This window comes from Muscardinus avellanarius (genome assembly GCF_963383645.1).
Source record: "Muscardinus avellanarius genome assembly, chromosome: 11".
NCBI lineage: Eukaryota > Metazoa > Chordata > Mammalia > Rodentia > Gliridae > Muscardinus > Muscardinus avellanarius.
This window is the reverse complement of record NC_137797.1, coordinates 250,877-274,871: the sequence shown is the minus strand read 5'-3', so window position 1 is coordinate 274,871 and position 23,995 is coordinate 250,877. Positions and strand designations below refer to the sequence as shown.

Here is a 23,995-nt window from a genome sequence, read left to right as displayed (position 1 = left end):
TCTTCTTTATTTTTATATATTTATACTAGGAATTAAGACCAGGAATGTCCTGCCTTGTAATCCTCGCGCTTGCGGGGGTGGAGACAAGAGGATCGTGGAGGTTCGAAGCCAGCCTTGCTGGCTTAAGAGACCCTGTTTCCAAATAAAAATATAAAAAATAGAGCTGGGCATGGTGGCGCACGCTTGTAATCCCAGCATTCGGGAGGCTGAGACTGGAGGATCGCGGTTCGTGGACAACCTCAGCTACTTAGTGAGGCCCTCCACAACTCAGTGAGACCCGGTTTCAAAATAAAGAATAAAAAATAGGGCAGGGGGTGTAGCTCAGAGGTCAAATGCCTCTGGGTTCCATCCCCAGACCTGCAAAAAAAAAAAAAAAAAAGGTCTGGGAGTGTAGCCCGGAAGTGTAAACTGGAAGTGGGTTTCCAGGAACCCCAGTACCACCTAAAAAAAAAAAAAGAAATAGGGTCTCCCCAAATTGCTGAAGCTGGACTCAAACATGTGATTCTCCTGTTCTAGCCTTCCAAGTACTGGCATTACAGGTGTATGCCACCACACCCTGCTCCCTTTCTTACTTATTTTTATTTTTTGTTTTGTCTTTTTTCCTTTTTTTTTTTTTAAGTACTGAGGATTGAACCCAGGGACATTCTACCTCTGAGCTACACCCCCAGCCCTATTTTATATTTTGTTTATATTTTGTTTTGAAACAGGGTCTCACTAAGTTGCTGACGCTAGCCATGAACTGTGATCCTCCTGTCTCAGCCTCCCCAGTACTGGGATTATAAGCGTGAACTACCATGCCCGGATCCTTCTTTATTTTCGATGCATTCTTCTTCAATTGACTACTCTCTTCAAATTTTTTATTTCACAATTATATTTTTCATTTTGGAATCTCTAATTTTTTTTATCAATTCTGTCTGTTCATTCTTGAGTTACTTTTATATTTATCTTTGTTATCTCATTTATTACTTCTATTTTTGTGTGTGTGGTACTAGGGGTGGAACCCAGGGCTTTTCTACCTCCAAGCTATACTCCCAGACCTATTTTATACTTTATTTATTTATTTATTATTTATTTTTGGTGGTACTGGGGGTAGAACCCAGAGGTTTTCTACCTCCGGGCTATACTCCCAGACCTTTTTTTTTTAATATTTTATTTGGAAACAGGGTCTCACTAAGTAGCTGAGGCTGGCTTCGAACCCGTGTGATCCTCCTGTTTCAGCCTCCCAAGCGCGGGGATTACAAGTGTGCACCACCACGCCCAGCCTTATTTTATACTTTATTTGGAAACAGGGTCTAAGTTGCTGAGAGGCTCACTAAGTAGTTGAGGCTGGCTTTGAGCCTGTGTGATCCTCCTGTCTCAGCCTCACAAGAACTGGGATTATAAGTGTGTACCTGAAGGGGGTCGGGGGTCTTCGGGACCAATGAAGGGGGGTCGGCGCAGGAAAGACCCAAGGCCAGCCGTCGGAGATAAGCAAGCAAGCAAGCAAAAGCTTTATTAAGACAGCCCAGCTCCCTTTTATATCAGGCAGCGGGGAGGAGGGAGCTTCCGCTCGCTCACAGCAGAAGATCGCACAAAGTACGGGGCGTTTACTGATCGGGCCGCTCATACCCCAGTGGGTGTGTTATCAGGGGACTGATTGTTGGGCATCCCGTGGCCCCTTTGGCAAGCTATGAGGTAATCAGCACAATCCGGAAGAGAAGCCGGAGAGGCGCCATCTTTGGCATGACTGGGCTGCTTATCCTAACAGTACCACCATGCTCAGCTTCATTATTTCTTTAACAATTTTATATATAGCTATTTATGCCCTACATCTGACATCATCTTCAGTCCTGGAGATCTAAACATACTGACTCAACTGGGTGCATTGGTGCACGACTGTCATCTCAGTACTTGGGAGGCTGAGGAGGATTGTTATGTTCGAGGACAGCCTCAGCAACCTATGCTGCGTTCTGGGACTTACTAAAACCCTATGTTTGATTTCAAAAATTTCAACCTTATTATTTATTTCAAAAACATAAGCTGGGTGTGGTGGCACATGCCTGTCATTCCAGCATTTGAGAGGCTGAGACAGGAGGATCCTGGTTTGCAGACAGCCTCAGCTCCTTACGCCCTCAGCAACTGACCCTGTTTCACAATAAAGAATTAAAAAATAGGGCTAGGGGTATAGCTTGGAGGTAAAATACCCTTGGTTTAATCCCCAGTACTGCAAATAAATAAATAAATAAATAATAAACATAAGTAAAATAAGGCTGGGGATGTAGCTCAGAGGTAGAATACTCCTGGGTTCAATCCCTAGTACTGCAAACAAACAAACAAATAAATAATAAACATAAGTAAAATAAGGCTGGGGGTGTAGCTCAGAGGTAGAATACTCCTGGGTTCAATCCCTAGTACTGCAAACAAACAAACAAACAAACAAATAATAAACATAAGTAAAATAAGGCTGGGGGTGTAGCTCAGAGCTAGAATACTGGGTTCAATTCCTAGTAACCCCTCCCAAAATAAAATAAACAAACATATAGCCTCTTGATTCTTTCATCCCCAGAGGTTTGTCACTGCCTGTATTTGTCAGTCTTCGTATGGTCATGCTGAGACAGCTGCCAGTCCAGAACTCTCGAGGGTTGTGGTGTAGAATGAGAGTCAGACAATTAGCTTCTCTACTTCTGTGTTGTTTCAAGATTCAGTGTCTAGTATGGGATAGATTTTTTCCTCTCTAAATTAATCTGCTGAAGCCTGGTGTGGTGACTCACCCTTGTAATCCCAGTATTTGGGAGGCTGAGATAGGAGGATCCCAGGTTCATGGCCAGCCTCAGCTACTTAGTGAGGCCTTCAGAAACTTACTGAGACCCTGTTTCAAAATAAAGAATAAAAAATAAGGTTGGGGGTGTAGTTCAAAGGTAGAATTTTCTTGGGTTCAGTCCCCAGTTCTGCAAGAAAATTAATTAATGAATTAATTAATCTCTTGACGCTCTAATCCCTCATACATCAGAATGTGATTGTTTAGAGATAGGTCTCACTGAGTTGCAGAGGGCCTTACTAAGTAGCTGAGGCTGTCTGCAAATCACAATCCCCCTGTCTCAGCCTCCTAAATGCTGGGATTACAAGTGACACCCCCATGCCTGGCTCTTAGAAAGAGGATTTTGGCCGGGTGTGGTGGCGCATGCTTGTAATCCCCGTGCTTGGGAGGCAGAGACAGGAGGATTGCGCTGGTTCAGAGCCAGCCTCACTGGCTTAAGAGACCCTGTTTCCAAATAAAAAAATATAAAATAGGTCTGGGAGTGTAGCCCGGAGGGAGAAGGGCATCCAGGAACCCCAGTACCACCAAACAAAACAAAACAAAAACAAAAAAAAACAAAAAGAGGATTTTAATTTTTTAATTTTTATTTTTTGTGGTGGTACTGGGGGTGGAACCCAGAGGCTTTCTACCTCTGGGCTGTACTCCCAGACCTATTTTCTATATTTTATTTGAAAATAGGGTCTCACTAAGTTGCTGAGAGCCTCACTAAGTAGCTGAGGCTGGCTTCGAACCTGTGCGATCCTTCTGTCTCAGCCTCCCAAGCACTGGGATTACAAGCGTGCGCCACCACGCCCAGAAGAAATAGAATTTTTTTTTTTTTTTTTTTTTGTGGTACTGGGGTTCCTGGAAGCTCTCTATCTCCAGGCTACACTCCCAGACCTATTTTATGCTTTTTTAATTTTTGGAAACAGGATCTCTTAAGCCAGCAGGGCTGGCTTCGAACCTGCACGATCCTCCTGTCTCTGCCTACCAAGTGTGGGGATTACAAGCGTGCACCATCACGCCCGGCAGAAATAGGATTTTTAAAGAAGTGGTTAAATTAAAATGAGACCATTGGGGTGGGCTCTAATCCAATGTAACTGGTGTCCTTTTAAAAATAGGGGATTAGGACACAGATAGGAACTGAGGGACATCATATGAAGACACATGGAGGAGATGGACATCTGTAAGCCAAAGAGAGAGACCTCACAAGGAACCAACCTTCTCTCTGAAACTTTCGCTTGCCTTGGGTGGCTTGATAATACTCTTCTAGCTCTTTCTGTGCCCTCAGTGACTGTCTTCTCCCATATGGTGAAACATTTTTGCCTCCTTTTACAATTGATAGTGTTTCTTTGGGTTTTGCCCTTGGATTGCTATTCTTCTCTAAGGAACTGACATCACAGTCACTATCATCTACATACTTACAGAACCAAAACAATCAGACCTTTTGAGGATTATCGGACATTAGTTCTGAATTTACACTACTTTCTGGAGATTCAAAACCTCACTGGGTAGCCAGGTGTGGGGGTGAATGCTTGTAATCCCAGTAATAGGGAGGCTGAGACAGGAGGATTGCAGGTTCGTGGTCAGCCTCAGCAATTTAGGCCCTCTACAACTTAGTGAGACCTTGTTTCAAAATAAAAAATAAATGATGGTTTACGCTTGTAATCTCAGCATTTGAGAGGCCGAGACAAGAGGATCGTGGGTTTGCCAACAGCCTCAGCTACTTTATGAGGCCCTCTGCAACTTAGTGAGACCCTGTTTTAAAAATAATGAATAAGGCCGGGCGTGGTGGTGCACGCTTATAATCCCCGCGCTTGGGAGGCGGAGACAGGAGGATCGCGCAGGTTCAAAGCCAGCCGTGCTGGCGTAAGAGACCCTGTTTCAAAAATATAAAATAGGTCTGGGAGTGTAGCCCGGAGGAAGAAGGGCTTCCAGGAACCCCAGTACCACCAAAAAAAAAAAAAAATGAATAAGCTGGGTATAATGGTGTATGCTTATAATCCCAACATTCAGGAGGCTAAGACCGGAGGATTGTGGTTCAAGGACAGCCTCAGCTACTTAGTGAGGCCCTCTGCAACTTAGTGAGACCCTATGTCAAAATAAAGAATAAAAATAGGGCTGGGGGTATAGCTTGGAGGTAGAATGCCCCTGGGTTCTATCCCCAGTACCACACACACACAAAAAAAAATAAAATAAAATAAAATAGGGCTAGGGTTAGTGTAGCTCAGAAGTAGAATGCCCCTGGGTTCAATTTCTAATAGAAAGATAAACAATCACTGAGGTCCACCAGTTGGAATAGGGGCTTATGGAGGCCAGGGGATCAATGGCATTCTAGCTCAGGTCTGTCTCAAAGTGGGCACAGTGGGCATTGGACTCGCTCTGTGATTATTTTCCTGATTTCTGGATTCATAATTGAAACAGACATACTCAGCAACTGCGAGAATCTATACACTGGTTCCTTGATCCAGAGTGAGGGCTGTTATGGTGGAAAAGGCCAAGTGTAAGCCAGCAGGACTACCTCTACCTATTCGAGTATTAAGCCAAAAGCAACCCTGTAACCCCAGACCAGCTTCAGAGATTAGTACCAGCACTGAGGACATAAAAGGCACAGCGGGTAATTCCTATCACATTCCTATTCAACTTGCCTATTTAGACTGTTCAGAAGATAGAGCTCAGGGAACGACAGCCGATTATCATAAACTCAATCAGAAGGTGACTCCTGTTGTGGTTTTGTTGCTTAAACAAATGAGCACATCCCCTGGCACCTGATCTGCAGCTATGACCTGGAAAATTTTTTTTCTTTATACCCACTAGTAAAAATCATCAGAAGTAGTTTGCTTCGGGCTGACAATGCCAGCAACACAGCTTCACTACCTAACTCAGGCATGCCAACCCTTCAGTTGCTAGAGTTTGGACCTGAAGAGTCCCCAAAGGTCCACATGTTGGAGGCTTGGTCACCAGCCTGGGGATAGTTGGGAGGTGCTAGAGAACGTGATGCTTCGTGGATGGAGGTTAGGCAGGTCACTGGAGGTGTGCCCTTGATGAAGATATTGGAATCCTGGCCTCTTCCTCTCTCTGCTCCCTGGCTACCAGAAGGCAGATGGCTGTGCTCCACCAGGGGCACCCTGCCATGCTGCTCTGCTGGACCGCAGGCTCAAACACAATGGGCAGACACTATGAATTGAAACATCCATAACCATGGGCCAAGATCAACATTTCCGTCTTTAAGTTGATTTTCTTAGGTATTTTTCATGGTGATGGAGAGCCGACAACACATTAGCTCTGTGTCACTCTTGCATCAACAGGGTTTTCCCTGCCACAAGACACCCAGCTGGCACACTATATGGATGGCATTATGTTGGTTGGACCTGGTGAGCCAAAGAAAGCAGATACAAGAATATGTGCTGTGTGAGTGGGCACGGTGGCTCATGCTTCAATTTGAGAGTCTGAACAGGAGGATCATAGGTTCAAGGCCAGCCTCAGCTATTTTAGTGAGGTTCTCTGTAACTTAATGAGACCCTGTTTCAAAATAAAAAATAAAAGTTCCGGGAAGATGGCGACGGAGAAAAGCGGGAGTTATGAGCCCCGCTAACAACCAATCTCTATTACCACAAAATCAGTGCCTTTCATAGCTAGAAAACACCATCAGCAGAGAAACAAAAAATGTAAATACAAGGGACAGAGAAAAAGAGGGCTGGAAAAATGAGACACCAGAAAGAAACCAGACCGCAGTGCTGCGGTTGGAGCCGCGGTGCGGAGCAGCAGGCGTCATCTTCCCTTGCAGCACCAGGCCCCAGAGAGGAGGGGGACTCAGAACGGAGCTCAGAGCCACAGAGGAGATATGCCAGCCTCATGCCCGAGGACACGGCAGCAGCGCCTACTGCTGGCGGCAGCAGTGAGGTCACCGGACGGCTCTAGACCAACGCACTCAACAGCCCACCAGGCTCCAGAAAGGAGTGGTGGACAGCGAGCCGAGGTGAGCCACTGCGGAACAGCCAGGCGGATTTCGGCAGATTTTTCGGAACAGGAAGCATCTAAAGCTCCCAGGGGCTGGGCTCAGCACATTCTGCAAGGACTCAGAGTGGAGCTCAAAACCAGAGAAGAAATACACCAGCCTCACGGCCGAGGGCATGGCAGTGACGCCATATCACCACCGGCGGCAGCAGCAGCGAATTCAACGAGTCCACTACAGCTCCATCAGCGCACTCAACAACAGTGAGTCAAATTGCGGCCCCTAGAGAAGAAATCCCAGTACTGCACTCACAGGGACTTGACCCAGTGGGGGAGTGGCGGTGGCAGAGATATCACACCATAGGAGAACGCCCAACCTGGCACCCCCCCCCATGGTCTAAAGCAGCCTCGATTGACTCCCTGGGTCTGAGACTCTGCGATAGAACCTAGTAAAGGAGTAGTGGGGACTGAGATAACACAGACTCGAGATCCAGAGCACCTTAAGTGAAGTCGTAGTGACCCAAGGGAAGAACCCAGAGAGGGCTCAAACTTCCGAAATCATGGGAAAGAGGAATAACAATGGAGCAATGAATGCCCACAACCCTACAACATCAGAACCCGATAAAACAGAAATTCAGAAATTTCTAGAAGATCAAATCAGGAAAATAACTGTAGAAATAATAGAGGTGTTTCAAAAAGAATTCAGAGAGAGCCAAAAAGAGATAAAGGATGCAATTAATGAAGTAAAGCCCTCAATTCAAAGTACAAACAACCAATTAGACTACATGGAGAACAGAATCTCGCTCTTAGAAGATGATCAATCCAAAATGAATGCATAGTTTCTAATTTAGAAAAAAAATCCAACAGCAGGAATCTGACATTGAAGAAATATGGGCCCATTTTAAGAGAGCTAACCTAAGATTAATTGGAATAGAGGAGGGAAAAGAAGGTGAAACCAAAGGGATCAACAATCTCTTCAAGGAAGTAATAGCAGAAAATTTTCCAAACATAGAGCAAGAGGTTGATACACAGGTCCAGGAAACTTATAGAACTCCCTTTAGACAGGATCGGAGAAGAGGATCCCCACGCCACATAATTGTCAAAATGACCAATGTGGAAGCCAAGCAGAGAATCTTAAAGGCAACAAAAGCAAAGGGCCAAGTGACATTCAGAGGCAAACCAATTAGCATCACTCCAGACTTCCCAAACCAAGTCATGAGAGCCAGAAGGGCTTGGAGTAACATATTCCAAACTCTGAAAGAAAACAACTTCCAGCCAAAAATTTCCTACCCGGCAAAACTTTCTATCAAATTAGATGGGGAAATAAGAAGCTTCATGACAAACAGAAACTGAAGGAATTTATGTCTTCAAAACCAGAACTAGAGAAAATACTCAAAGAGATGAACTACAAAGAAGAAATAGGTAACACACACCAGAACCAGAGAAACAAGATTTTCCATCCAACAGACAACTAAGATTGGTTATCTGTGGAGATTCATTACTTATGTTAGTCTTTTACCTATCTTTAAATTGTATTGTTTGCTTTTATTGTTGTTAATTTTTAGGATTTCTAGTTGAAATATTAATATACTTTCAGATATAGCATTTAGAAATATTTTATCCCATTCAATCAGTAACTTTTAACTGTTTACATTGTCTTTGGATATACTTTTTTTAAGGGAGTTTGTATACTCTTTTGTTGCCTGTGCCATTGAAATCATATCCAAGAAATCACTGTCAATTTCAATGTTGTGAGGTTTTTGAAAGGTTCGAGTCACCCCCTGCCCCACAGGGGGCAGGGCCGGAAGCTAGGAGGTGGAGCTCTGCGATTCCGGGAGGGAACCAGGCCTCCCGGGTCCGGAAGAAGACAATGCAGAGTTCAGAGAGGAGCCTGAGAGGGAGGGACGCACTCTCTCCCCCGCCACCAGCCCCCCACGCGGGGGGCTGGAGGCCGATCTCCCACGAATAAAGGCATCCATAATATCTACTATGGATCTCCGTGTGTCTCTATGCGCCAGTGGGACTCGCTTAATATATTATCATTCATTTGGTGCCGAAACCCAACATATTGTGTAGGCATATGACTTAACGTGGCGAGATTTGCATGTCATTCTAACCTCTTCTCTAAATCCAGACGAACGTGATCGGATCCTGAAGGCAGCCAGAGAGAGGGCTGACCAGACTCATTTAACAGATCCAGGGCTTCCTATCGGTGCAGCTGCAGTTCCATCTGAGGAGCCCCACTGGAATTATAATGTAAAGGAGGGAATAGAAATGAGAAATTATATGATACAATGTCTTCTTGATGGTATGCGAGATGCTTCCCATAAGGCGGTTAATTATGATAAGCTTAGGGAAATCACCCAGGGTCCAAATGAAAACCCAGCAGTTTTTCTTAACCGGTTGCGAGAGGCCCTTACACGCTATACCCGTCTAGATCCATCCTCTGAGGCAGGCTCGATCATATTGACCACCCATTTCATTGGGCAAGCGGCTCCCGACATAAGAAAAAAGCTGAGGAAAGCTGAGGATGGCCCGCAGACTCCTGTTCGAGACTTGATGAACATGGCATTTAAAGTCTTTAATTCCAGCCGGGCGTGGTGGCGCACGCTTGTAATCCCCGCGCTTGGGAGGCAGAGACAGGAGGATCGCGCAGGTTCGAAGCCAGCCGCGCGCGCTGGCTTAGGAGACCCTGTTTCCAAATGAAAATGTAAAAATAGGTCTGGGAGTGTAGCCTGGAGGTAGAAGGGCTTCCAGGAACCCCAGTACCACAAAAAAAAAAAAAAAATTAAGTCTTTAATTCCAGAGAGGAACAGGCCGAAGTGGAGCGTACTCTCCATCTTCGTCAGATGGCGGGCTTACAGTCCCAAGCCCTGATAGCAGCCCTGAGGCCGGAGGAGGAAGGTCAGCCCTCCGGGTGCCAAGCACCACCCAGGAGAGGACGACAGTAAAGACAACCACCTCCAGGAGCCTGTTTCAGGTGTGGAGTATATGGCCATTGGAAAGGCGAGTGTCCTTTAAAAAGCGGTGGACCTCCGGTACCTCACTACAGGGGGTCTACCCTTCTGGACAAGGACCCGCTGCTGGCCCTATTTGGTCTGACCAAGGACTGACAGCTCCTGGAATCCCTCGTCCTCCTTCCTCCATCTTCCTTGCTGGCCCAGGGTAACTGCAGGTACAGGGTAAGCCAGTTTCCTCTTTGGTGGCCTGCTCGATCTTTCAGGCCGTAGTCTCCTTCTCAAATCTTGGTCCAGGGTGATGACGGCAAGGACAAATTCTCTTGCACGGTGTTGGGACCCACTAAACTTTGTTTATCTCGACATAACTCTCTTTGATGTTTATATTTTAGCAGGTCCACTTGTTTACATACTATGGTGCTCTCCCTCCTCGGATGCCAAATTGCCTAAGTATTGAACTTCTAAAATGGGTAACTGATGCTCCTAATGCAGTAACAGGTGTTTGACCAGACAAATCCATACTCACTCAATGCTGAAAAGAGTGGTGTGGGGTCTGCTTCGGGAGTTGCTGCTATTAATAACTCTGGTCTAATGAAAAACTGCTAAAGGGGCGGTAGACGTTCTCCTCAGGAAAATGTTGCTATTTAAGTTAGTAGATCTAGTGACTGCCTTACGTCTAAAAGGGCTTCTGCCCAGCCTGGGTTCCACTCTCACAATTTTCTTTTTCTTTAATAGCACCTTGCCTGTTAGTCTCCTCAAAGCAAACCAGTCACCGAGCTCTCCAGGGTAACCTCCAACTCTCGCTGCGACCACAGCCACCTGCTCCCTTCCAGCGCTCAGATCCCGGTTTCTCCCGACCTGGGGCCCTGACTGACTGACTGACTGACTGACGGCGTCCCTTCTCAGCAGGAAGTCGCTAGATGAACAAAAACCCCACCCTTCTTCACCCCTTAGACAAAAAGGTCGGAATGAAAGGTTCGAGTCACCCCCTGCCCCACAGGGGGCAGGGCCGGAAGCTAGTAGGTGGAGCTCTGCGATTCCGGGAGGGAACTAGGCCTCCCGGGTCCGGAAGAAGAGAGTGCAGAGTTCAGAGAGGAGCCCGAGAGGGAGGGACGCACTCTCTCCCCCGCCACCAGCCCCCCACGCGGGGGGCTGGAGGCCGATCTCCCACGAATAAAGGCATCCATAATATCTACTATGGATCTCCGCGTGTCTCTATGCACCAGTGGGACTCGCTTAATATATTATCATTCAGTTTTATGACCCAGATTTTCTTCTAAAAGTTCATAGTCTTAAGATTTATATTTAGGTCTTTTATCTATTTTGAGCTAATATTTGTATATGGTGTTAGGTAAGGGTCCAATTTTATTCTTTTTCATGTAATTATTATTTTTCAACAATATTTAGTTAAAAGATTATTATTTCCCCCACGAAATGTTCGTGGAAACCTTGTCAAAAATAACTCGACAATATATGAAAGAATTTAGCTTTAGGCTTTTATTTAACTCCAATGGTTTTTATATCTGCCTTTAGAACAGTACTACACTGTTTCAGTTATTGTAGCTTTATATGGTTTGAAATCAGAAAATATATATCTTCTAGCTTTGTTCTTTTCCGAGATCATTTTGGGTATCTAGAGTCCATATTCTATATTAGGATAGATTTTTTTTTTCTGAAAAATAAATATATAAATATATGATAGTTTCACCTAAAAAAAAAAGAAAAAAATATTCTCTGGTAAGAAAGAAAGCAAAAAGAAATATTAAAATGTTATCTTTAAGTTATCAAAAGCTTGGTATCAGACAAATGAAACTGTTATGTGAGATTATCATTTTTAATTTTGGATAAATTGCTATAATACTAGATGTCAATCAATAAGCCAGGCATGGGAAGGAGGGATGGGGAGGGAATGGAATAGGGATCGGGTGGGGGCTGACTGGGTGATGTGTGCATGTATGTCTACAAAAGTTTGTATCCCACTATTATGTATGAATACAGTGCACCAATAAAAAATAAAAAAAAGAATTGTTCCCTATGGGTAGAGAGAGGGAAGGGAATGGACTGAGGATTTGAGGGGACAAATAAAAAAATTAAACTGGAAGGGCCTTGCATGGACCGATGATCATGAAGAGTGCAGCACGATAAAATCCATTCTCTACATCTGAGGTAGAAAATAAATTAAAAACTTATGCAAAAGCACAATCTGAGAATAGGGGTGTAGTCTTGAGGAAATCACGCAAATAAAAGGAAACAGAATGGAGAAATTAACTAATCACAGATATATCAACAAGAAAGAAAAGACAAGAAGATGCACAATATATCTCATTGGAACTCCAGAGGAAAGAGACCAAGGAAATAGGAAAATAGTACCCAAGATGTGACAGATGAAAAGCTCTTAGAAAAAATCCCAAGTCTATTGCTCGAGAGGGTGGCCATGTCCCAGGAAAGATGTTACAGAATATTAGCATCAATCTTATCCTGATGAAGTTATAGACTTTCGAAGCTAAAGGAAGAATCTTATAGGCAGAAAAATAAAGCCACTTACTTAAAACACAGAGGCATGTCTCACACAATCCACAGTGTACTACATGCTGAAAACTCTACTAAGTTATAAAGAAAGTAATTATACGCTAAGCCAAGTTGCCATCCAGTTATAAGTTCACAAAGATATACTCAAGCATTTATAAAATAAAGGAACACACATCCATAACTATAGTTACTAGGTTTAAATTTTTATGTGTGTGTGTGGTATTGGGAATTGAACCCAGAGGCCTTTGCCACTGTCCTTTCTCGGCATATACGTGCATGAGAAATGCTTGTATTATTGGCACGCTTCACGGAAGCAAGCCCCGAGGAGGAGGCATCATCTCTGGCAAAAATACTCCTTGCTGTTAGATTTCTATACTAATAAGCTCCAATGATGTAAAAACGGGATCCCAAGAATTAGGACTGTGGAAGAAGTTGAATCCATGAAAGATAAATTTTCTAGTAAAATGTCTGAGCCCTCAGACTTTCTCTGTATTGTTCCAGCTGTAATAAAGGGCAGTCAGAATTCAGGGGCTGCAAAATTCCTCTAGGCCTTTCCGCAGCAAGTCCTTTGATCTAAGGATTAGCTCCCAACACCTCTCTGCCAGCAGAGGAAGTTGCAACTACCTTTTGCCCCACTTTCCAAAGAGATGTAAAATTGTCTCTGGAATCTGGGCCATTTGTTTTCCCCTTAAGAGATGCTAATAAGCTCTTTTCTAGCCTTGACTTAACAAAAGCCTATCTCATTTGTGACTCAGCAGCAGGACAGTAAAAACCCAAAAGTCTGCTTCAAGATTATGCATTAAAGAACAATTATAGAAATCCAATCACCTGTGTTATAATGTTTTTGCCCTGTCTACTAACTGTAATATAAGTATTGCCTTATAGGGGATGGTGGAGCAGACAGGACCCGACGAATCCTCACCGCAGCCCTATGGATTTTGCCAGGCAGAGGAGGGCCTGGACTAAACCCTAGGGACAAAAGACTCTGAAAGGATTAAAGGAGATCCTAGAAGACTGAATTTCTCCAGTGACCCCCCACCCCCTTTCAGATTCCAGACCTTGCCCCCTAGGGTTCACCTGTGAGGCCAGAAACCTGATTTAAATCACAAAAAGCCAAGGGGGCTAACTGTAATTGCCAGGTCCCAGACGAATCTTTGAATCTTAAACTGTGACGCCATGGATCTTCTTTCATCCTGTTTATCTTGTTTACACTTAATGCCTCACTATTGTCCTTTGGTGGGGATAAGGGTATAAGTACTAGTTATGAAAGTTAAAACTTTGTCAATTGCACAAGAGGCAGTTGTCTGTGTCATTTCTTCAGATTCCTCTCTTCCAAGCCCCCAGGGACGAGACCCCATGCTTAAGGGGACTTGAAGGAGCTTTTACTTGCTAAGGGGGAGGAATTGCTGTAGGACTTAACCCCTGCAGAACCTCAACCGAAGCCTTTGCCCACCTTTCTGAGAATCTCAGTTCTGAGCGGACTCAGTGCCAGATTTATTGTGCCCAGTACTGAGCTAGCCATCGCAGGCCTTCTACTTTTGGATTACACTCCAGCCCTGTTTTGTTTTTTATTTGGAAACAAGGTCTTGCTAAATTGCTGAGTGCCTCACTAAGAGGCTGGCTTTGAACCTGCAATCTTCCTGTCTCGGCCTCCCAAGTACTGGGATTACAAGTGTGCACAACTGTGCCTGACTTAAGTTTAAAATTTTGATCTATTTGAATACAGAATATATGTCTCAACAATTATATGAATTATGATTACAGAATAGAATTTAAATATTATATATAATATTTATATATTGGTGCTGGGTATTGAACTCAGGGGCAATGTACCTTGGAGCTACACTCTCAGCCCTTTTTATTTTTCATTTTGAACAGGACCTCACTAGGTTGCTGATTGTCCCATAAATTTCTGAGGATGGCCTCGAATCTGTGATCCTCCTGTCTCAGCTTCGTAAGTACTGAGATTTCAGGCATGTAGCACCATGCCTGGCAAATGTTATGAATCTTGATTAACATACAAATACAAATAGCAAGACAGTTAACAACTAACCCCGCCTCAGTTTATCTGTAAAGCAGAGATAATTAGAGTCCCTAATCTCAGAACTTGTGAAAATTCAATGAACTAGTTTGATTATTAGATATTGAATGATGATAAAAGATATAACTAAAAAACAATAATGTTTTCCTGCTAACACACACTCTGGCTTTCTCTCTCTCTCTTTTTTTTTTTGCAGGTCTGGGGATGGAACTCAGGGGCATTCAACCTCCGAGGTACACCCCCTGCCCTATTTTTTATTCTTTATTTTGAAACTAGGTCTCACTGAGTTGCAGAGGACCTCACTAAGTAGCTGAGGCTGTCTGCGAACCACGATCCTCAAGTCTTAGCCTGTCGAGTGCTGGGATTACAAGCGTGCACCACCACACCCGGCTCTTTCTCTCTCTCTTTTCTTCCTTCCTCCTTCCTTCCCATTGGGAATTGAATCCAGGGCATTCTACCTCTGAGCTACACTCCCAGCTCTATTTTGTATTCCTTATTTTTAAACAGTGTTTTACTAAGTTGTGAGCGCCTCACTAACTTAGCCGAGGCTGTCCTCAAATCCACGATCCTCTTGTCTCAGCCTCCCAAGTACTAGGATTACAAGCCTGTGCCACCATGCCTGGCTTCTCCCAGCCCTGTTTTATATTTTTTATTTTATAATGTTTTGTGGTACTGGAATTGTACCCAGAGGCATTCCTCCTCCAAGCTACACCCTCAGCCCCCCCCCCCTTTTTTGTGGTGAGGGTGGAATCCAGGGACTTTTCTATCTCCAGACTATACTCCCAGACCTATTTTATATTTTATTTGGAAACAAGGATTCACTAAGTTGTTGAGAGCCTCACTAAGCAGCTGAGGCTGGCTTCGAACCTGTGTGATCCTCCTGTCTCAGCCTCCCAAGTGCTGGGATTACAAGTGTGTGCCGTGATGCCTGGCTCCAATTTTATTTCTTATTTGGAAACAGAGTCACACTAGATTGCTGAGAGCCTCACTAAGTTGCTGAGGCTGAACCTGTGATCCTACTGTCTCAGCCTCCCAAGTACTGGGATTACAAACGGGTGCCACCATGCCTGGCTTTTTATTTATTTATTTATTTATTTATTTATTTATTTATTTATTTATTTGTTATTTATTTATTTATTTAATTTTGGTGGTACTGGAAACCCTTGGATTCCTGTAAATCCAGTACTTTGGATTCCTGGAAACCCTTCTACTTCCAGGTTACACTCACAGACCTATTTTGTATTTTTATTTGGAAACAGTGTATCTTAAGCCAGTGAGGCTGGTTTCAAAACTGTGCCATCCTCCTGTCTCTGCCTCCCAAGTTTGAGGATTACAATCATGTGCCACCACGCCCAGCGATCTTCTTTTTTATTTTGAAAGAGTCTCACTAAGTTGCAGAGGGCCTTGCTGTGTTGCTGAGGCTGGCCTTGAACCTGTAATCCTCTTGTCTCAGACTCCTAAGAACTAAGATTATAAGCATGTGCCACCGGTTCCAGTACTATTAAATTAAATTAATTAATTAGCTAGTTAATTAATTCATTTTTGCAGTACTGGAGATTGAACCCAGGGGCATTCTAACTCTGAACTACACTTACAACCCTAATCTATCTATCATCTATCTATCTATCATCTATCCATCTATCTAAATCTTTTCTTCCTTCCTTCCTTCCTTCCTTCCTTCCTTCCTTCCTTCCTTTCTTCTTTTGCAGTACTGGGGATGGAACCCAGGGGCATTCTACCTCTGAGCTACACCCATAGCCCTATTTTTTTATTCTTTATTATGAAACAGGTTTTCACTAAGTTGCAGAGGGCTTCATTATGTAGCTAAGGCTGTCTGGGAACTGCGATCCTCCGGTCTCAGCCTCCCAAATGCTTGGAATACAAGCGTGCGCCACCACACCTGGCTTCCCAGCCTTCTTCTTCTTCTTCTTCTTCTTCTTATTATTATTATTATTATTATTATTATTAATAATTAATTAATTAATTTTTTTGGTGGCACTGGTGTTCCTGGAAGCCCTTCTACCTCCAGGCTACGCTCCCAGACCTATCTTTTTTTTTTTTGGTGGTACTGGGGTTCCTGGAAGCCCTTCTACTTTCGGGCCACACTCCCAGACCTATTTTATACTTTTTTTTATTTTTGGAAACAGGGTCTCTTAAGCCAGCGGGGCTGGCTTTGAACCTGTGCAATCCTCCTGTCTCCGCCTCCCAAGCCCGGGGATTACAAGTGTGTGCCACCATGCCCAGCTTATTCTTTATTTTGAAACAAGGTCTCACTGAGTTGTGAAGGCCTCACTAAGTAGTTGACACTGGCCACGAACCCATATTCTTCCTGTCTCAGCCTTCTAGGTCTGGGTTTACAAACTGCACCACCATGCCTAGCTTATTATTTTTAATTTTGAAACAGGGCCTCACTAAGTTGCTGAGGCTGGCTTCGAACCTGCGATCCTCCTGTCTCAGCCTCCGGAATTTCAGGTGTGCACCACCAGGTCCAGCTCCCCACAAATTCATTTTGTCTCTCTTTTTTCTCAGCCTCATGGTGGCTGAGAAGAAAAAAAAAAGTTTGGTTTTGACCGAATTGTATTTTGATTGAATTTTGAAACTGAACATGCAACATTTCCTTTAAAAATTATTATTAGCTGGGCATGGTGGCACATGCTTATAATCCTGGTACTTGGGAGGCTGAGACAGGAGGAACACGGGTTCATGGCCAGCCTTAGCTACTTAGTGAGGCCCTGTGCAACTTAGTGAGACCCTGTTTCAAAATAAAGAATAAAAAATAGGGCTGGGGGTGTAGCTCTGAAGTAGAATGCCCCTGGTTTCAATCCCCAACACCACACACACACACAAAAAAAATTATGACTATATATTTGATAATTATAAATTTATTTTGAAATGTTCATGTTCACACAAGAAAATTCTGACTATATATAGTTGCATACTAATAAATTAGAAAATGTTGATTATATGGGTGACTTGGGAAAAATGTGAAATATTCAAGCTGACACAATCTTTTTTTTTTTTTTTTTTTTGGTGGTACTGGGGATGGATCCCAGGGGCAGTCTACCTCTGAGCTACACCATCATTCCTATTTTATTCTTTTATTTTGAAACAGGTTCTCACTAAGTTGCAGAGGGCCTCACTAAGTTGCTGAGGCTGGCTGCAAACCTGTGATCCTCCAAGCCTCCTGTTCCAGCCTCCCAAGTACTGGGATTTCAAGCTTTGCACTACCAGGCCTGGCTCCCATTTTTCTTTTTTTAATATTTTGGTTTGAAACAGGGTATCTCTAGGTTGCTGAAAGTCTTCCTAAATTGCTGAAGCTTAATCGGGAGGCTGAGACTAGAGGATCACAGGTTTGAGACTATCCTCGGCAAGTTACTGGAATCCTGTTTCAACATAAAAAAATAAAAAGGGCATTGTGGCCCATGCTTCTAATTCCAGTACTTGGAAAGCTGAGACAGGAGTATCACAGGTTCAAAGCTTAAAGTGTAAAAATTTTAGCCGGGCATGGTGCCTCATGCTTGTAATCCCAGCATTTGGGAGGCTGAGACTGGAGGATCGCGGTTCGCGAACAGCCTCAGCTACTTAGTGAGGCCCTCCGCAACTTAGTGAGACCCTGTCTCAATATGAAGAACAAAAAATAGTGCAGGGGGTGTAGCTTGGAGATCGAATGCCCCTAGGTTCCATCCCCAGACTTGCAAAAAAAAAAAAAAAAAAGAGTAAAAATTTTAAAAAAGGCTGGGGAAGCTGTGCATGGTGATGCACACCTGTAATCCCCATACCTGGGAGGCTGAGACCAGAGGATGGCAAATTCAAAGCCAGTTTCAGCAATTTAGAAAGGTCTTCAGCAACTTAAAGAGACCCTGCTTCAAATTGAAAAATAGCCAGCATGGTGTTACACACTTGTCATCCCAGTACTTGGAAGGCTAAGGCAGAAAGATCGCAGGTTTGAGCCAGCCTCAACAACTTTTTGATGTCCTCTGCAATTTAGAGAAACCATTTCCAAATAAAAAATAAAATAGCCCTTGAGGTGCAGCTCAGAGGTAGAATGCTCCTGGGTTCAATCCCCAGCATGAAAAAAAAAATATATAAAAAAATAAAATAAGATTGGGTTGTAGCTTGGAGGTAGATAGCTCCTGGGTTCATTCCCTAGTACATACACACATAATAAAAGGGCTGGGGAATGCAGCTCAGTGATACAGTGCTTGCTTAGCATGGGTGAAGTGCTGTGTTAAACTCTCTGAATATCTGGGACAGGAAGATTTTTTTTCTTTTTTTTTCTTTCTTTTTTTGTGGTACTATAGAACCCAGGAGCTTTCTACCTTTGAGTTATACTCCCAGACCTATTTTCTATTTTATTTGGAAACAGGGTCTCACTAAGTTGCTGAGAGCCTCACTCAGTAGCCGAGGCTGGCCTCGAACCTGCGATCTTCCTGTCTCAGCCTCCCAAGTGCTGGGATCACAAGCGTGCCCACCACGCCTGGCTTTGTTTACATTTGAGTAAAGTACACGTGCTATTCACTTTGTGTGTGTGACACTAAGGAGGGAACCCGGGGCCTCTACCTCAGCTGCACCCAGCCCTTGCTGCTTTTGCTCTGAAGTGGGGTCTTGCTAGGTCGCTGAGTCTCGCTGTTGCTGAGGCTGGCCTGGAACCTGTGATCCTCTGACTCCGACTCAACCTCCCGAGTACTGGGATTAAAGGTGTGTGCCACCACGTCTGGCTCAAGTACACATGCTTTCTAAAATTTGTTTTATATTTTCTCTAGCAAAGCTTAGGCTCACAAATGATAAGAATTACCTATATTATGAATTAATAAAGAACAAATGAAAACTTAAAATGGAGCTGTTACCACTGCTGAGTGAAAATATGTTGAATAAAACAACAAACTAACATTCCTTTCCAAAAACTTATAAACTTGCTTAGCCCTGTTGTTGATTTATTCTACTCACTATACCTCCCATTTCAGAATATCATCAGTCTTATCACCATTACTCTGAACCCTTTTCTTTCTTTCTTCTTTCTTTCTTTCTTTCTTTCTTTCTTTCTTTCTTTCTTTCTTTCTTTCTTTCTTTCCTTCCTTCCCTCCCTTCCTTCCTTCCTTCCTTCCTTTCTTCCTTCATTTCTTCCTTTCTCTTTCTTCCTTTCTTTCTATTTTTTGGGGGTACTGGGAATGGAACCCAGAGGCACTCTACCTCTGAGCTATCTCCCCAGCCCTATTTTTTAAACTTATTTTAAAACAAGGTCTCACTAAGTTGCAAAGGGCCTCACTCAGTAGCTGAGGCTGGCCATGAACCTGGATCCTCCTGTCTCAGCCTCCCAAGTGCTGGGATGACAAGCCTGGCCACCACGCCCGCTACGCTGAACCCTTTCTATTTAAATGGTTCACAGAAAGAATGTCCCAGTTCTGCTCACAGGTATCATACTTATCTGCTGTCCTTTCTTTCTTTCTTTCTTTCTTTCTTTCTTTCTTTCTTTCTTTCTTCCTTCCTTCCTTCCTTCCTTCCTTCCTTCTTTCTTTCTTTCTTTCTTTTTTCTTTCTTTCTTTCTTTCTCTTGGCAAGTCTGGAGATGGAACCCAGGGGCATTCTACCTCCAAGCTACACCCCCTGCCCTATTTTTTATTCTTTATTCTGAAACAGGGTCTCACTGAGTTGCAGAGGGCCTCACTAAGTAGCTGAGGCTGTCCACAAATTGGTATCCTCCAGGCTCAGCCTCTCAAATGCTGGGATTACGAACTTGCGCCACCACGCCCGGATTTTATTTGCTGTCATTTCTGAGTGTGTTATCTAGCATTTGGTCCTGTGCCTGTTACAAGTCACTTCTTTTTTTTTTCTGCCCTCAGGAGTCCAATTACAGCCGGGTATGGTGGTGCATGCTTGTAATCCCAGCATTCAGGAAGCTGAGATTGGAGGATTGTGGTTCGCAGACAACCTCAGCTACTTAGTGAGACCCTGTTTCAAAATAAAGAATAAAAAAAAATAGGGCAGGGGGTGTAGTTCGAGGTCAAATGACTGTGGGTTCCAACCTCAGTACCACACACATATACACACACAAAACTGAGGAAACATTTGAGGCAGTTTAGCGGTCAGCATCAAATGTTGTGGTACAGCAGTTACATGCTATAAAAGTAGAAAGGTAGTCAGGGAAGACCTTGTTTAAAGAAAGGATTTGATGTGAGCTCGGAGGGAAGATTGGAGCTCCTGGAGGAAGAGGAAGGCGCCTTGTCTGGGAAAATGTCCTACCTGAGATTTTTTCCATCTCTTCTAACAGCTTTTCCAAGTCCTTATTCAGGTCTGACAGCATTCTCATCATGTTGTCGTAGTTTCTTTCTCCAGAGTCAGCGTCAGCCATCTAGGCAGTACACAGAAAGAGGACACCATGAAACAGACTGGCATTTTAGTTCCAGCTCCATAGTTCATAGCTTTTTTTTTTTAATTTTTATTTATTTATTTTTTGGTACTGGGGGTGGAACCCAGAGGCTTTCTACCTCTGGGCTATACTCCAAGACCTATTTTATATTTTATTTGGAAACAGGGTCTCACTAAGTTGCTGAAAGGCTCACTAAGTAGCTGAGGCTGGCTTTGAACCTGTGCGATATTTCTGTCTCACCTTCCCAAGTGCAGGAATTAGCATTAGGGGTAGGGGCCCATAGAAAATAAATTCTCCCTCTAGAGTAGAACTATAGGTCCAATCTTGGCTTCCCTATATATATATTAGCTGTGTTACCCTGGACAACACACTTTTTAACAATATAGTTTTATAATTTGTAAAAGGAAATTGTTAATAGTATCCACATTTTATGGAACAGGGTTTTAGTGAGGATTAAATTATATAAATTAGCTGGGCGTGGTGGCAGCATGCTTGTAATCCCTGAGCTAGGGAGGCAGAGATGAGGATCGCGCAGGTTTGAAGCCAGCGACACTGGTTTAAGAGACCCTGTTTCCAAATAAAAGTATAAAATAGGCCTGGGAATGTAGCCCAGAGTAGAAAGGTTTCCAGAAACCTCAGTACCACCAAAACAACAACAACAACAACAACAAAAAATGTGTGTGTGTGTGTGTGTGTGTGTGTATTTATTAGCCAGGCATGGTGGTGCATGCTTGTAACCTCAGTATTTTGGAGGCTGAAACTAGATCACAGGTTTGTAGTCATCCACAGCTACTTAGCCCTCCACAACTGAGTGAGACCCTGTTTCAAAATAAAGAATAAAAGCCAGGGGTGGTGGCGCATGCTTGTAATCCTAGTACTTGGGAGGCTGAGATAGAAGGATTGCAGGTTCATGGACAGTCTCAGCTACCTAGTGAGGCCCACCACAACTTAATGAGACCCTGTTTCAAAATAAGAAATAAAAAAATAGGGCTGGGGGTGTAGATCAGAGGTAGAGTGCCCTGGATTCAATCTTCGATACCAAAAAAAAAGTTTTTTATCTAAAATACTCTTTAGCACAGTGCCTTTCATAATAAACATTTAATAAATCATATCTGTTGTTAAACATTGAATTTTAATTAAATCACTCCCAATTTTCTACTGATCTTTACTAATATACATTGATTTATTCCATTAATATTTGACACCCATCTATTTATCTACAAGGCCCTTAGTTAAGATAGGGATCTAGATTTATAAGGCTGTAGGAGCTGCAGGTAATTTTGTCACCTCTTGAAGATAAAGGAAGGGCCAGGCAACTATGACAGTGAAGGACAGGGTCTGGGGGTTTTGTGCTGTTTCCAGGTACCTATGGATGTGTTGGGAAGGCCTTTTTGGCCCTTGTAAGGAGTCAGAATCCTCCAGGCCCGCTCTTAGCATGACACCTCTCATTAGCTGATGTTGTGATTCTGGACTCCTCTACATTCTCAAAGACTATGAAGCCCTAGAGTTTTTTTTTTTCCTTTTTTTCTTTTTGTGGAACTGGGGATTGAAGCAATCTACCTCTGAGCTATATCCCCAGCCCTTTTTTTATTCTTTATTTTCAATCAGGATGTCACTAAGTTGTGGAGGGCCTCACTAAGTAGCTGAGGCTGGCTTCGAACCTGAGATCGTCCTGTCTTAGACTGGGATTGCAAGTGAGTAACACCATGCCTAGCCCTAGAGCTATCTTTCAACTATTCCTAGTGTTCAGCCAAGGGCTAAGAAAATAGCAAGTGCTCTGCAAATGGTGGGTGAATGAAGGAAGGAGTACCTATGTAAAACTTTGATTCTGAAAGGAAATGTTGGTCTTTCTCCTCCTGCAATCCTTCTTGTAAAGGGTAAGGATTCTGAGTGAGGAGCAGGGGCCCCTCTAGCAGATCTGAGAGGCAGATCCAAGAGCTTAAGGTTCAGGATCAGGGTGTAGGGTTTTTTTCCTCCTCCCCCTCCCCTCCTCCTCCTCCTCCTCCTCCTCCTCCTCCTCCTCCTCCTCCTCCTCCTCCTCCTCCTTCTTCATTCTACCTCTCAGTTGCACCCCAGACTGGTTTATTTCTTATTTGGAAACAGGTCTCCATAGGTTTCTGAGAGACTCACTAAATTGCTGAGGCTGGCTTTGAACCTGTGATCCTACTGTCTCAGCCTCCCAAGTACTGGGATCACAAGCATGCGCTACCATGCCTGGCCATATATATATATATGTTAATGTGCTACTTTTGTGGGCGTAAAGCCAGTCTTCATTGGGATTCCCACTCTTCCTCCTAACTTTTCTTTCTTTCTTTTCCTTTCTTCCTTTTTTTTTTTTTTTTTTGTAAATAAGGAAGTTTGCTAAGAGCCGGTGGGGAAGTACAGGTAGAGGCTAGGGGGCTGAGAATGAGTGATGGGAAAAAGAAGTGTCTGACCTTCTGTTCTATGATCACTCTCTACCTTTTCCTTTCCTAGCCAGGTCTCACACACTTGCTGCCCTGCAAGTCCTATTTCCTCAAGCACTTGTCATCTGACACCTCTCCACCACTCTCACCAGAATTGTGACTGGACACCCAGGCACTTTCCGTCCTACTTGTACTTAACTTCCCCGGAGCTCCTGTTAGTCATTTTTTCCTATTCAAAGTTTCCTTCTTGGCGTTTTAACCTTGTTCTCTCCTAAACTCTGATGACCTCTCTGGTAGCTTCTTCCTGATCCCCTCTGCTGGCTCTCAAGTATCAAAGAGAATCCTCTTGGCTCTTTCTCTCCGTGACACATACTCAGAGGTAAGGCCATCTCTGCCATAGCTTCACTGTCCTGTTTATTTATTCATTTACTTATTTATGTATTTATTTTTTGGTACTGGGGATGGAACCCAGGGACATTCTACCTCCGAGCTATATCCCCAGTCCTATTTTTTATTCTTTATTTTGAAAGAGGGTCTCATTGAGTTGCAAAGGGCCTAAGTAGCTGAGACTGTCTGGGAACCACGATCCTTTTGTCTCAGCCTCCCGAATGCTGGGATTACAAGTGTGCACCACCACAGCTGGGTCACTGGCCTGTTTATGCTGAGGATTCAGACCTTGTTCGCGAACCCTACATATGTATGTCTACCTGCCCACTGCAGTTGTTCTCTTGGCTGTTCCCTGAGCATTTCAAACTCAACAACCAAGATAACTTACTTTTTTTTCTTCTTCTTCCCCAAATCTGCTCTCCTTCCTTCATTCTAAAACCCACTGGATGGGCTGGGGATATGACTCAGTGGCAGAGTGCTTGCCTAGCATGTGTGAGGCCCTGGATCCAATCAACAGTATCACCAAAAAAATAAGATGAACAAACAAATAAATAAAACCTAGGTACTGTTCACCCAGAAG

At 43.7% G+C, this 23,995-nt stretch overlaps 1 protein-coding gene across 1 annotated transcript in view; it reads right to left on the bottom strand.

The window, feature by feature from the left end:
* The window catches only part of SYCE3 (synaptonemal complex central element protein 3), a gene marked incomplete at both ends in the record, with an annotated part of 29,890 nt that extends 9,285 nt beyond the window's left edge, over nucleotides 1-20,605 (bottom strand). Inside the window, one exon of the mRNA XM_080706644.1 lies at nucleotides 20,497-20,605. Within this exon, the coding sequence (XP_080562770.1) occupies nucleotides 20,497-20,605 (109 nt within the window). The remainder of the gene's footprint in view (nucleotides 1-20,496) is intronic.
* Nucleotides 20,606-23,995: the final 3,390 nt, after the last annotated feature.